General features: G+C 39.8%; 1 protein-coding gene across 4 annotated transcripts in view; it reads left to right on the plus strand.

Annotated features, from left to right (window-relative positions):
* The window catches only part of sema5b (sema domain, seven thrombospondin repeats (type 1 and type 1-like), transmembrane domain (TM) and short cytoplasmic domain, (semaphorin) 5B), a 295363-nt gene extending 284211 nt beyond the window's left edge, over positions 1-11152 (plus strand). For 2 of the 4 annotated variants that reach the window (XM_015381707.1, XM_015381708.1), the window contains 4 exons: positions 1131-1268; positions 2553-2597; positions 6019-6224; positions 9529-11152. In XM_015381707.1, the coding sequence (XP_015237193.1) occupies positions 1131-1268; positions 2553-2597; positions 6019-6224; positions 9529-9705 (566 nt within the window). In that variant the 3' untranslated portion in view covers positions 9706-11152. Of the gene's footprint in view, positions 1-545; positions 1108-1130; positions 1269-2552; positions 2598-6018; positions 6225-9528 lie in introns of those variants that run through there. The other 2 variants (XM_015381709.1, XM_015381711.1) reach the window with 2 other exon arrangements.
* The last annotated feature ends 2194 nt before the right edge of the window (positions 11153-13346 follow it).

Consider the following 13346-nt stretch of genomic DNA (forward strand, 5'->3'; position numbering starts at 1 on the left):
AATAAAAAAATAAATATGTTTAGTGTCTAATATTAGCATTTAGGATAACTAGCATTGCTAATAGACAACTTAACTATAGCCTACCAAGGGAATGTAGATTATTTTTGAGTTTGACTATCATCATAATTTGTAAACCCAACATTTATAAAGATTTAAAAAAGTGTAAAACAGGCCAGCTTTACCTGTTCTTGTTATTTGCTAAAAGTCTCCCTTTATGCAGCCTGAATGAATGGCAGACATATCCCAACATTTTCAGATGCTTCTATCATCTCTATGAAGTCTAATTTTCAAAATAACCTCTGTGATAATAAATGCTCTATTCCTTCACATAGCATCACCAATGATTTTGTATTTTGATGTCTAATTAGTCACCAGTCAGGGACAATTAAGGCTGAAGATCTTGTTACCAGATATCTGTTAAAATATCTTCATCTGAACTGAGCACAGCAACAGTTTTTAGCATGGAATACCAATGAGGAGCCTTGGGCTTTTCTGCTCTGAGGTTATTCTTACATTTGAATTACTTGGCGTTTTCATGTGCCCAGAGGCTGTCGCTGAAAGGAGGGAACAGATTGTGCACACAAAGCGGCAGGTCGGTCAGTCCGGGACTGATAGGGAAGGTAAAAGTGGTCAATTCGCTTCTTTTTACCGAGATTCCTTCTGCCAAAACTGCACACTCAAGAGCAAGCTGCGTACCTAACTAGCTTTTTTCATCCGTCTTTCATCACTGTACCCTATGCTCCCTCCACTCCAGTGCTCTTGAATGCTGGGCAAAAGAGAGCAGTAAGTGTTTAGTTCAACGGGAGTCGCTGAAACAGGGGGAGTTTTCTTTTTGCTTTTTGGGTTGGAGCTTTTGTTTACTGCTTGGTTGCCTTCTGTAGGGAGACGGCACTGGAGCCGCGCTCGGGAGGCAAATATCTCTGCTATGCACTAAAGAAAGCAGCCTTTGGGTTTACTTTTCAATCCTGTTTACATGACTGAGCCCCTTTTGGTGTGTTTGGGTCGTTTTGCTGGCTGGTGAGGTGATGACAGCTTGGGTGGGCGCATGGTTTCCAGACTGTTCTTGGTTTAACTTCACCTTTTTTAGATGTCTGTGTTTATTTTGATTCCTCTTTTTTTCCTGTTTTCAGGTGGATGGATGGCCTGGTCTCTGTGGTCAGCCTGTGACGACTCAGGCTTTCAAACCAGGAGTCGGATGTGTGGCGCTCAGGGCAACACCCCCTGCCTGGGGAACAGCACCCAGCGCAGAGACTGCAATGAAATACCAGGTGAGCAGCTGTCGTATGTAGCCTCCTTTCACTGTTTCACAGGAGGTCGAGAATGGCAACATGTGTTTTCAATCCCAGAAAAAATATTTAGATAGATTTAATATTGGGTTTTCTTTTTATTAATTAAAAATTTATTGTATGAGACTATGACTAACAGATTAATTTATTTGAACACTTTTGAAATAATATCTGGTGTCAAATCATCGGTGGGTATTTTAACTCAGTTTATTTAGGAAATAAGACTCTATGTTAGAGTTAAAAACTTTACATGAGGCATGGGAGGAAGTAATAAAGTCATGGTACATATTCTGGTTTATAATATCCAGATACTGATGAGCTATTTGGTCTCAAAGTCGTAGAGGTTTGTTCTCTCTGGTTGCCGTTTAGATCATTTCCGCTTCTATCCCTTTTTTTTTTAACACAACGCTACTGGCATTTATTTTTTAATAAAAGCAGCAGATTCACTCTCCATCTCCTAAGACTCTTCCTCTTATCAAAAATAAATCGTGGTAATTAAGCTTCATCCCCATCATCATCTTCACTCACCCAACCTCCACAAACAAAAACATGTCTGTGTGTGTTGTTGACATCCTTGGGCTACAAAATTGTCTCCATCAGTTAATTGCCTGTAATTAGATCCACGTGAATTCAGTAAGTCAGCAGTTCACTCTGTCGGCCCTCAGCACACCTCGTTATGCTGAGGTAGGTCTCAGAAACTTTTTCCTTAAATGATCTCTCATGGCCTGCCAGCGTCGGGTTTTCAAGTCTCTGAATCCCTAATGAGTCAAAACGAAGGCGATTAATATTAATGGAACGTCACAACACTGAATCACATCACACTTTATTGCACATTTCAATGAGGCCGTGGAAGGATCGTTTAAGCTCTTTAGTGTGTGTGTGTGTGGGGGGGGTGTTGACTCACGCAGACATCAGGTTTAATCTCTTTGGAAAAAACTTTGCAGCGAGACAGAATGTCCTGAACAAGCAAACGATTTTCCTGATGTAAAACATCTTTAATATAGTTTGATCTAACAAAGACCTGGTGGGAATTTAACTTATTTAACGAGGTAGAAGGTGAACTACTCTGTATGGACCCTTTGCACAAGATGGAGAAGTCACTTTAAAATCCTCATATTTCTCATACAATGTTCTCATTTCTGCATGTTTCAGTGTCAGTTTGTGTTCTGAAGCCCGTTTCCCCAGGGATAGCCGACACGTGCATGACTCTGTGTGTGTTTGCATGCCTGTTTGTGTGTCTGACTTGTGTTCCTCTCCTCTCCACAGTCATTCTTCCAGCATCTGGTTTTGATAAGGACCAACAATGTGGAGGTAAGTGGATTAAAAGCTTGCCCAAGCTTTGTGCATGTCCCCCCCCCCCATGTTTCCACAGATGTCTGGAACTCAATGTGTTTTTCATGCATAAAATATACATTATCATGTTTGTTGTTTCACTCTCTGCAAAGGTCTAAGATCTTACTGGAATCAAATTCTTACATGTAAGGTCCAGTTATCGTCACAAAAGAAAATGTGCTTTAAAAAAGGAAATAACTTTTGAAAAAAAAAGGATAATCGGAAATAAAGTGATTCATTGGTTGCTTCACAGAAACCATGTAGCATTCAGGGACTGGTCTGGGTTATACGTGATTGAATTGATATCAGGGCTGCATAACTACATAATTTTGTTTAGAACACTTAAAAGAAGTCCAACAAGATATTTCAGTCATCTATTTTGATCTAATGGAGTTTATTCCAAATTTGTGGAGCATGAAAACTGAATGATGCTTCTACATGTTTGGTTTAGTTTCTTAGGATGTTGAGTCACCCTGAACCTGCCGACCTAATGGAGGATTGATAAAACAACAAAAACAAACAGCTCTACAATATTCAAATAAAACACGGTTAGACTCACCAACCATGCTAAAAAAGCATTGCTTTAATTAATACGTATTCTGTGAAAGTCTAATGCTATATCATCAAAAATAAAAAGCGTCTCGTAGCTTAGAGTTATTAGTCAATAAATATATAAGGGGAAGTGCACCAATCGGAGATGTCATGTTGCATCGACATTTTTGATCAGAATAGCTGAAAGGGGACAGACCTTAGACAGCCTTACACTGTTTTACGCAGCGTTCGAGTTGATTGCTTCCCGTTATCATCTCAATCCTCATCGCCATGTAGGTGGTCAAAAACATCGCACCTGTTAAGCCAGGTCTGCAACGACTTCAACGACTCCCCATTGCAAAGGGTTTGACCTGTTTTCGGTTCAATTTGCGTGTTTTTTCAGCCACAACAAGGCTTTTGATGGATTACTCTATAAAGCCTGGAACTCAGCGCTACTCCAGACATTTTGAATTTAGAAAGCTTCCCTGATGGAAAGCAAAACATCTTCAAACCTGGAAAACAAAGTCCAGTGGTTTGTTTTTAACTGTTTTTAAGTTTTACCTGTAAGTAGAAAAAAGTGTGGCGTTCAAAACAAGAAAAATAAATAATAACTGGGAGAGAACAAGAGTCCACGTTAGTGATGTTTTTAGCAGTTGGAGACACTTTATGAGGGAACAAGGCTTCAAATAACAGGCTTTCTGCTGGACAGGTGAGGTAATTCAATATAGCAGTGATTATTTTAGCATTATATTAGAAACATAATGTTAGAATAAACACAGCTGTGGAATCCATTCCTCCTAGCTGATAGTTTGTTTTTTAGCCTGCTCTGAATGAGCTCCAATGCGACAGTTATCCGTTGCTGTTCTTCCCCACAGAGGTCATAATGTACAAGCAGGTGACCTTAAGCTTGTTTCAGCTGTTTTCAGTGAATTGGTTAATGTGTTTCATTGTTTATTTTAGCTGATTTCACAAGTACCTTCGATTCAAGAAGAGTAGAATGTCACTCCACAGCTTCCGTTGTGGTTTCTAATTAATTTCGTAGACCACAAAATAGAGGTAAATCTTATACAATGTCCATTTCTGGTCTTAAAGCTTTTGAAAGTTTATTTTTAGGCAAATATGATCATAAATATTTTAAAAAGAAAAACAGCTTTGCTCTGTCACACCTGTGGCCTCACCCCTGCGCTGTATTAGATGTTGCTTACTTTTCTGATTATATCCTTTGATAGTGCATAAAAATCTTTCTTTGACATTTCTTAACAACCATGAAAACCTCCGTGGAGACTGTAAATATAGAAACCGGGAAAGGTTTTTTTTCTCAGATGTAGTCACCAATTCTGGCAGTTTATAAAGTAATTTCCTTCTAAGGAGAGTTTATGTGAAGGTGAAGCAATCCGTAAATAGGAACACTTAAAGGAGGCTGGGCACATTGCCTTGACTTTTCTACCTCAGTGGAGATGTTTGTGGGTTTATTTTATTTTTTTTTACATTTTCTTTTTTCCCTCAGCTCTTTACTCCAGTTCGAACATAAAAATAAGATGTTCTTTTAATCTTTTTTTGATATGCTGTTATTTACTAAAGCTCTTTATCTACCACTAGCAGTGCTTGATGCACTTCATCCTTAATTAGCTCTGATAGTTCAGTATGAGCCTTAACTTTGTGTCTAAGTATAACAAACGTTGGTGTGAAAACACAAAACTCCCTGTGAAGCCAAGGTTGGATATTACTGTTAAAATTTAATTAATGTGTTTTTCAATTGATTTAATAATAATAACTGAACATGATTGATCTCAGAATGGAGAAATTCACTTCTGCTTCTTAACCTATCCCTTTGGGGAGCAGTAGGCTGCCATTGTGAGGCACCTGGGGAGCATCAAGGGTTAAGGGTCTTGCTCAGGGACCCAGAATGCAGGCTGTTGGGATCGAACGGGTACTTGCAACCCTCTCCAAGCTCAAGCTCACTGCTATAACCAGTAGGCCACAACCCCACTTTAAAATCTGTCTTTTAAATTTCACCACAGCCAATATAGATGTCCATGCAGAGTTATAAATAGAGAGACCAAGGGCAGCCTTACATGTCATCTTTGGACCAATTCTGGAGTAAAACTAACCTTGTGCTGCAAGCTGGATTGTCGCAAGATCTGAGTTTTTAGTCTCACGAGAAATCGGTCTTGAAAGACTCCCACTATTACGACAGACCAATGATATGCCAGCAGTGTTTTTTGGGGGGGGCGGGACATGTAGGAATGACGAGAGTCAGAAGGGCCTTGCAGGGGCATTAAAGACATGGCTATGCTGGAGGACTTGCCTGTCGGTTTTACTGTAGCTAAAATAGCAACAATTTCTCATTCAAAAAAGGAGCAAAAAGAAGCACTTTGTGCATTTGTAGATGGATTTATGTCATTTTATTCTAACAGGATTTGGAAAAAGTTTGATTTGTCAGTTTACGAAACGTCACATTTCGCTCCTACGATTGGATGAAACCGTATTATGGAAGGCCGGTACTAGCTGGCACGTCACCCAATCAGCTCGAAGTATTGTACTAAATGTCCCTCCTTTTCATGGACAGATTGAACAGTAGCCATCCCAGATTGATATGTAGAACTCAACTCAACTCATATAAATCTGGATACTGGCAGATTAGAGTAAACTGGCTTCAGTGGGAGAAGTCTCAGCTCGAAATTGTCCTTCATAAAAGGGGATAAAGTCATGGAGTCAGGATAACTTATTACAGGGTAACAATCCAGTACCATATTTAGTGAAAGATTGATGCCCAAATATTTATGGTAAAGATGAGTAAATTTAATCCCTTGTCTGGATAATCTATATTAGACTTTTGATCAAATTCTGTGTCATTTTCGTTTGCCAGCTTTCACCTCCATCCACCTAATTGCCACGGGCGTTTCCTGTTTCCTCGGGGCCGGGCTGCTGTCCTTCCTGATCTACGTTTATTGTCAACGATTCCACAAACCCTCGCAAGAGTCTGCCGTCATTCATCCAACCACCCCGAACCATCTCAACTACAAAGGCAACACCACACCAAAGAACGAGAAGTACACACCCATGGAGTTTAAGGTATGCCTTTCCAAACGGAGGATCTTCTTAAAATGCAAGCACAGGAAGCAGAGATTAAACAGCGGCAGTATATCTCCGGGTCTGTTTGATGCTTGTATTCACTCAGTTCTCTAAACGGTGCATTATCATCTTTTCGTGTTCCAAAACTTTTTCATGGAGGTTTTAAGCCCCTTATACAGTAGCAGCACATCTTATAGATGTCATATTAACTTTAAAAGCAACAGTAAGCTCCCACTGCTTTACACATATTTTATATGCATAAAGAACAACATTTTTAAAAAGCGATACACTCTTGATATTTTTTGTTAATTTGTCCACGTTTGTTCATATTTTCAAGGTAAAATGCTTTCCGATCAGCACTGCATAGATCAGTAATCTATTTTTAGGTCTGTTTTAGTGCAGCTCAAATGATGCTATTCTGTTTTATTTGTCAGAACTTCTGCATCGATGTGAACCATCTTGGTTCCTTCGGTTAGCTTTTATTAGATGTTAAGACTTGATTCAAACTCACAGGTGGCAAAGCATTATCATTGCTGCTCTGTGACTCTGGAATGATCTATGCACATCAGACAGGCTCTGACACCTAAAAAACAAACTTTTACTCCTTGGCATTCAACTCAGAGCGAAACGTTGACAGTGATGTTTTTATTTATTTATTTATTTTATTTGTTGGAGTCTTTATTATTCTTATCACACCTTTATCTTGGTGCATGCCTGCTTTTTACCCTTAGCCTGTTTTTAAACTCATTCTTCTTTATTCTGATGACTGATCACCCTCCTTGCTGTTTTATAGTATATAATGAATTAAGCTTTATGGTATAGTGATATATTTGTTTAGTCTGGTCAGTTAAATTCCCTAATTGAGTGATGGTTTGCATACAAACAGGCTGCTGCAGAGGTTAAGTCTGTTTCAGATCAAATCCTGACTCATTTTCAAACATCTAAAGTGTTGCAGAAAACAGCTCTACCTCAGCTATGATTCCCATTCTCTGTGCGATGGTCATCACAGCCTCCTGAATCCTCGTCATTAATGTTGCGGCTGGTTGCACATGCAGCTGAAAACCATTGTGGTGTTGAGAGCCCGAACTCATTAGCTTTAATGACTACAGGGGGTGGCCAGATTCTGCCGGATGCTCAGCCGGTGTCCTAATACCACAGCTCCACTTCTGTGCAGCAGGTTCCCTCGGCTCAAGGCCAATTTATGTTGCCCCGCTTGTGTATTTCACCGACTCTAACCTGATTATCTGCCTGCCTCTGTCTCCAGAGTTGTTCAGATGGATTACATTAGTCAAATGCTTCCAGTGGAAAACGTTTGGCTTTTTCTTGTGAGTAGGGAATTGCATTAAAATAAAATATGGTCTTTAGGCTTTTTATTTGAGCTATTTCCAATAAATACCCATGTATTATAGATATAGATATAGGAAATATCTGTGTTTTGCAGCATAGAGTACAGCTGACAGGATTCAAATTAGATTTACGCTGGTTTTGTGTGGTTATAAACACACACATGCAAGCAAAAATCTGCAGGCATCCTTTATTTTATTGACCTGCAGGGAGGGATTAGTAGTCCATGTTTTATATATATTCTTAATCATCCTCAAACGCAACCAAACATCACTTGAGCTTTTATATAACTATAAAAAAGAAAATAAAACATTTTCTGTAAATACTGAATACATAATTTATGCAACAAAGAATCATTTATATTTAGATTGGTTATAGATTCTTATGAGAAAAACAACAGAAATCTCTTGATGTCAAAGCAAATGGGGACATGAGTGACATGAGTGAGTGACTCTTTGGTTCAGTTCACATGAGTGAGTGACTCTTTGAACTGAACTCTTTGGTTCAGTTCAATTCAGTTCATTTTTATAGCGCAAATTCACAGGACAAGTCATCTCCAAGGCACTTTACAGTTCACCAGATCATACAGTCAAATTGATTCAAAGTTTTTTATCAAAGGAAAACCAGTTGATTGCATCGACTCATTGACTCGAATGCAATTCCTCACAATAAGCATGCTTGTAGCCACAGTGGAGAGGAAAACAGGAAGAAACCTCAAGCAGAACCAGGCTCAATTTAAGTGTCCTCTGTGCCAACTGCCGAGGCCGACTGGGTTTCAAGGAGACAGAAGCAGAGATACCAAAAGCAACTGTAAAAGGCGGCCCCGTCCAGGAAACACACAGCCAGGCAGACGAGCTCTGAGCCAACTTCCATGTCAGAGGATGAAAAGAGCACATCCAGCCAGTCAAGGTTAGAGAAACAGGACTACACTGAAAAACAGGCAGATCTCCAACATCTATAACCAAAGGTTTATATATATTATATATTTTTCTCCAGGATGGAGTCACAGCCAAACAGGAACAGTTAGCTTTGTCTCCCCCCAGTCTGGGTCCAGAGTAGCCAGTGATGGTATTACCAACACTACCTTTTTTGCGATAGACTTTAACTAAAAAATGCATGCAGGTGGAAGCTATGCAGCTAAAGCTGTGGTTCATTGCTTACATTGAAGAATGTTGGTCACTACATGTAAGATTAGTTGGATGCAGATCTTCTTGTGGGGATGGCCTGGTGATGTGGGCTTACTGGTGGCTGTAAATTATCTATCCCCTCATCTTAGACCTAAAGACACATAAATTATGTTACATTTTTTACAATCAATCAGGCTGGTTACGCACAACTTTTGTGACAAATTACCTGCCGTCATAGTATTTGTTATTTTTGCTTTCGCTCAATTTCTTAGTAAGCAAAATCTTTCTGTGTATATTTAGCATAACAACATCATGTAGATGCATGCATATAATTAGTTAACACGCTGAAGCAATGGAGGCGAGCGAGTGTGGAACTTTAGGCATAGTTGTACATTTTTCTATCCAAGAGGGACAAAACTGAAGTTCAGGAAGTATATGTCCTCGCTGATATCGCTAGCAATGCTTTAAGACCATTTTGAATAGAATGCTTCAATCGTTTGCTGGGTTGGACCCATTTAACATGGACGCAGTTGACGTTACATCCACAAAACAGCGGGGGAACCTCTGACCCGAACTAAATGAATGAATATTGGCTGCAGGCTTGTAGATGCATCGGCGCTAAACTGCTGAGGTATCAGTCTGAACATCAAATGATATTCTAGTCATTTGGTAATATAAAATGGTCATTTTAAAGATATTTTTCAGTTACATATTGTATCTTTAAATATGTTGTCTGATTTGTTGCAGTAAAAAAAAAGAGTTTCTGTCTTTGCATAAGTTTATATAAATTCAGCTATATTAAACTAGCGGGGTTGTTGTTTTTTTCATTCCAGACACTGAACAAAAACAACCTGCTGCCAGATGAGAGATCTAACTTCTACCCGACGCCACTCCAGCAGACCAATGTCTACACAACCACCTACTACCCCACACCGCTTGGTAAATTTGACTACCAGCCCAACTCCTCCCCATCACCATGCAGAACCTACAACAACAGTAACAACAGCTGAGACACAACCCACAGCTGATCCTCCATCCCCGCCCCCGCCCCAAATGGACACCGGTACCACGGTGACATAAGTGAACCAATGTGAACTGAAATGTTATTCAGAGCTTGGCAGTGTTTCTCTGCTCACCGTCACCTCCCGGCTCCCATAGTCTCTTCTGCCTGGCTGGGGTTTGTGTTTTCAGCTTTCCATCAAGAGACGCGGATTTGGACAACAAAGCCTGTGTCCTGGTTAAAAACAAGAACTTATGCAACCCGTTTGGGGGGTTTGTTTTTGGAAGAAATCCGTAGGGATGTAGCCGTGTCAACCCAGCGTTTCATGTGAGGAATGACTGAACAGAAATCCAGCAGAGGCCAATTCTGGCTTTGAGGGGATTGTTGTTACTACTACAGTGCAGGTGCCGGTCGAGGGTCTCCATCTGCAAAGACTGACATGATGAAATAAACATTTTTAAGGGGTTCACATTACCATTTTTTTGCCTCTCCATTACAAACAACATTCTCGACCCATAATGGACTTAAAAGCAGTTTCAGAGAACAAAGGGCACATGTGTTCAGGTCTCTACCGCACAGCACAGAGCGAGGGAACAGCAACAAAGGAGAAAACTGAATGAAGTTGATGACAAAATAAATTACAGATCAATATCAGCTAGGTTGTATGGGAGGGGAAATGCACGCCCCCCTTTGTTGGTATTCCACATGACGGGAAAGATAAGTTTGAAGTAGATTAAGCTTTTGTGTGGCTGTTTGGGGAAAGAGAGTCACATCAAGCACCGTCACCCTCAGCTGGAGAGAATTATTGTCTAAATCTGCTTTTGATCAAAGTCCCGATTCTTTCGGAGGACAAGGACGCGCTCATAAGGTCAAAGCCAGGAACGTTCGAAGGGGACATGGGAAACTGTAAAAGCTTTGGGAATGCCGTGGGTGCCTGAACACAACAGAGGGGGGGTGATACCTGTTCCCATTTATGTTTCTTCTTTTTTGATTTATCCAAGAACAATAAGGACTCTTGGAGAAGAGAATTGACTGATTCTCCAATAAAATCTCCACTGAATGAATGCAATTCTACTGAGTGCTGAATAGCTCAGTGGTCATATCAAATATGGCCGGTGTGCTAAAGAACTGGATGGAGGTTTTCTATGATGGTAGAATAAGCTAGCAGACTGGCACTTGTTTTGTTTTTTTCTTGTTTTTTTTTCTAAATGTTACGTTTTCCAGACGGTTTTATGTTCACGATGAGCTGTAGCATAGAAGGAAATATTTTGTTAAATAAGAATATCACTGATTAATAACTCTTGTTTCTATAATTTCATTTTCATAACAAATGGATCGTCAATACGTGAAATGTTACAAAAATAAAACGCTCAATTTTAAAGTCTCTTTTTCGCTTTCTTTTATATAAATACTAACAAAACCAACCCCCTCCACGCCCTTCTTCAAAATGTAAAAATTAAAAAAAATAAAACGGTAGCTTGCTTTAGAAGAAAAGCAACGCATGAATGTGTGAATGTGGACGCTGTTATTGTGGCAGGAATAAAAACAAGATAGGTTGGCTTTGTTTTGTACCATTTAATGCTTTCATACCTATAAGGTGATTTCAGCTTGTTTTTCTCTGTCTCGCGTCTGAGATGTTAATCGTGAGTTAAACATTGCGCCTCTTGTTTCGGAGGGGGAATTCAGATCATTAATAGGCACAGCTTGGTTTATAAAAGGAGCATTTTCACTCCTGTATCTTATCATAACCACCCTTATTGCCAAATGCTAACCCAGAGAGGCTTTATTTTAGTTGCTCTAATATACGTGCACAACATAAGAGCTCTATCTGTATATAGGAGCATCAGCCTTTTGCCCATTTAATGTCCCCAAATAGGAATGTGTAAATGACTCTGTATACTGTGCATCTAACACAATGTTTTAAAAAAAAAAATAGATAAAAGAAGCCTTATAGTTCTTAAAGTGCAGCAGCTAAGTACACACTAAACCATGCGGTTTGTTTGGGGACAGAGCTCGGTTATGTGACCGACCGCCTGTGGTTTGCATGACCTCCCCCAGCTGCTCAAACAAGTGAGAGAGTAACCCACTGTAGCATCGACGGATAACCTAAACACAGCTAACTGGGAACAATATGCTCATTTTGATAATGCTCATTTAGGAACGGATTGGTTCAAAAGCGGCATACATGCGATCGGTCGCTCTGAGGTCTGCCCCCCCCTGCGATGTGAGGCTTTATGCCCTTCTATGCAACTCACCAGGTGTACTGTTAGACCTGTCATGTAGACTATAATCACTGCCTTTTAGACACTGTGAATTTTTTTGTATCCTATATTTTTGTATATTGTACATGACTGAGGACAATAAACCTTGATGCCAACATATCACTGTTATGACCAGCTGGGTGTGTCTGCCTAATAGTTTGGAAATATCAGTGGATTAAGTAGGTAAGAAATAGGCGATCATTTCCTATTAAAAAAATATTCACACATTGATGTTTTGTTTTTTATTCACTTAAGGGATTTGAGGGTAAACTGAAACATCTGGCTTGTTTTCCATATAAACAACAGGTATCAACATAAACGTCCATTAGAGTATCCTGAAATCATTTCACATCTTTCTCTCTCTGACATTGGTCACGCAGCAATATATACTGCATGGAGCTACGGCGTTTAAACCAGGCCATAATTATCACAAGTATAATTGCTCAACAGCTCATCTACTCTTGCGCCTAGAACTTCTTTGCTCGCACAAGCAGGATTTACCTCCTGCTTGCTTGCGGGGTTTTTTGGGCTTGTTGGTACCATATCATATATCTATGATCAGCCCATGCTTCCATCCCATGATTGATTTTAGTCCCCGTCCTCTGCGATCATCCATCAGAAAGAAGGCGACAAAGCAGAAGAGGAAAAGCTGCATGACAATCAGAGGTAATTTTCAGCAAAATATTACCTCACGACCTAAGGGTCTTTCAGTTCCTTCATAACCATTACTATGATGGTAGCACTAAATTTGATGCAAGCTAAAGCTAACTGACAAGCCTGTCTCCCATGTAAAACTGAAAGAAACTTCGAGCACATGCCAGCGTAGAAGTTCTACGCAGGCAAGTGAGTTCTGATGAGTTCCTGAGTGCTCAGGGGGATTGTCATTTTTGATCATGTGGGTTGCTGTTTATACTGTGATAAAACGGCACGGTTTAAACGCCATACGGACCATTTATGTGGATATACTGGGATGTTTTGGGTCATTTTCATGTTGTAAGGTCCTATTCTGCTTTAGTGTTCAGTGTGGTCTTATATATTTCTACAGGAACGCACTACTGCAAGATGGATTCTCTGATGAACACTCAAGGTCCTGCAGCTGTAAAATATCTCACCTTTTTATACCTAACGTGTTCTGTTCTGGAGGTGTATGGAGTGTTACTGTTGAAGTCCTTTTCAATGTTCCCTCTTACTGACTTTACTCTGGCTATGATGATGAACTGTGTTTATTTTTTGGTGCTAGAAAGTTTAGAGGTAATACTATAGATTATTCCATATTTTCTAATTGCTGTTTTTAAATAGAAATCAGAAATGAAAATCAGAATCAGAAGGTCAGATAAAAAGGAAAATGTTATGAATATGCAGGAAAAGAAATGGGCAGTGTGATTTGGAC

The sequence above is a fragment of the Cyprinodon variegatus genome, unplaced genomic scaffold (assembly GCF_000732505.1).
Source record: "Cyprinodon variegatus isolate N-32 unplaced genomic scaffold, C_variegatus-1.0 Scaffold239, whole genome shotgun sequence".
Classification (NCBI taxonomy): domain Eukaryota; kingdom Metazoa; phylum Chordata; class Actinopteri; order Cyprinodontiformes; family Cyprinodontidae; genus Cyprinodon; species Cyprinodon variegatus.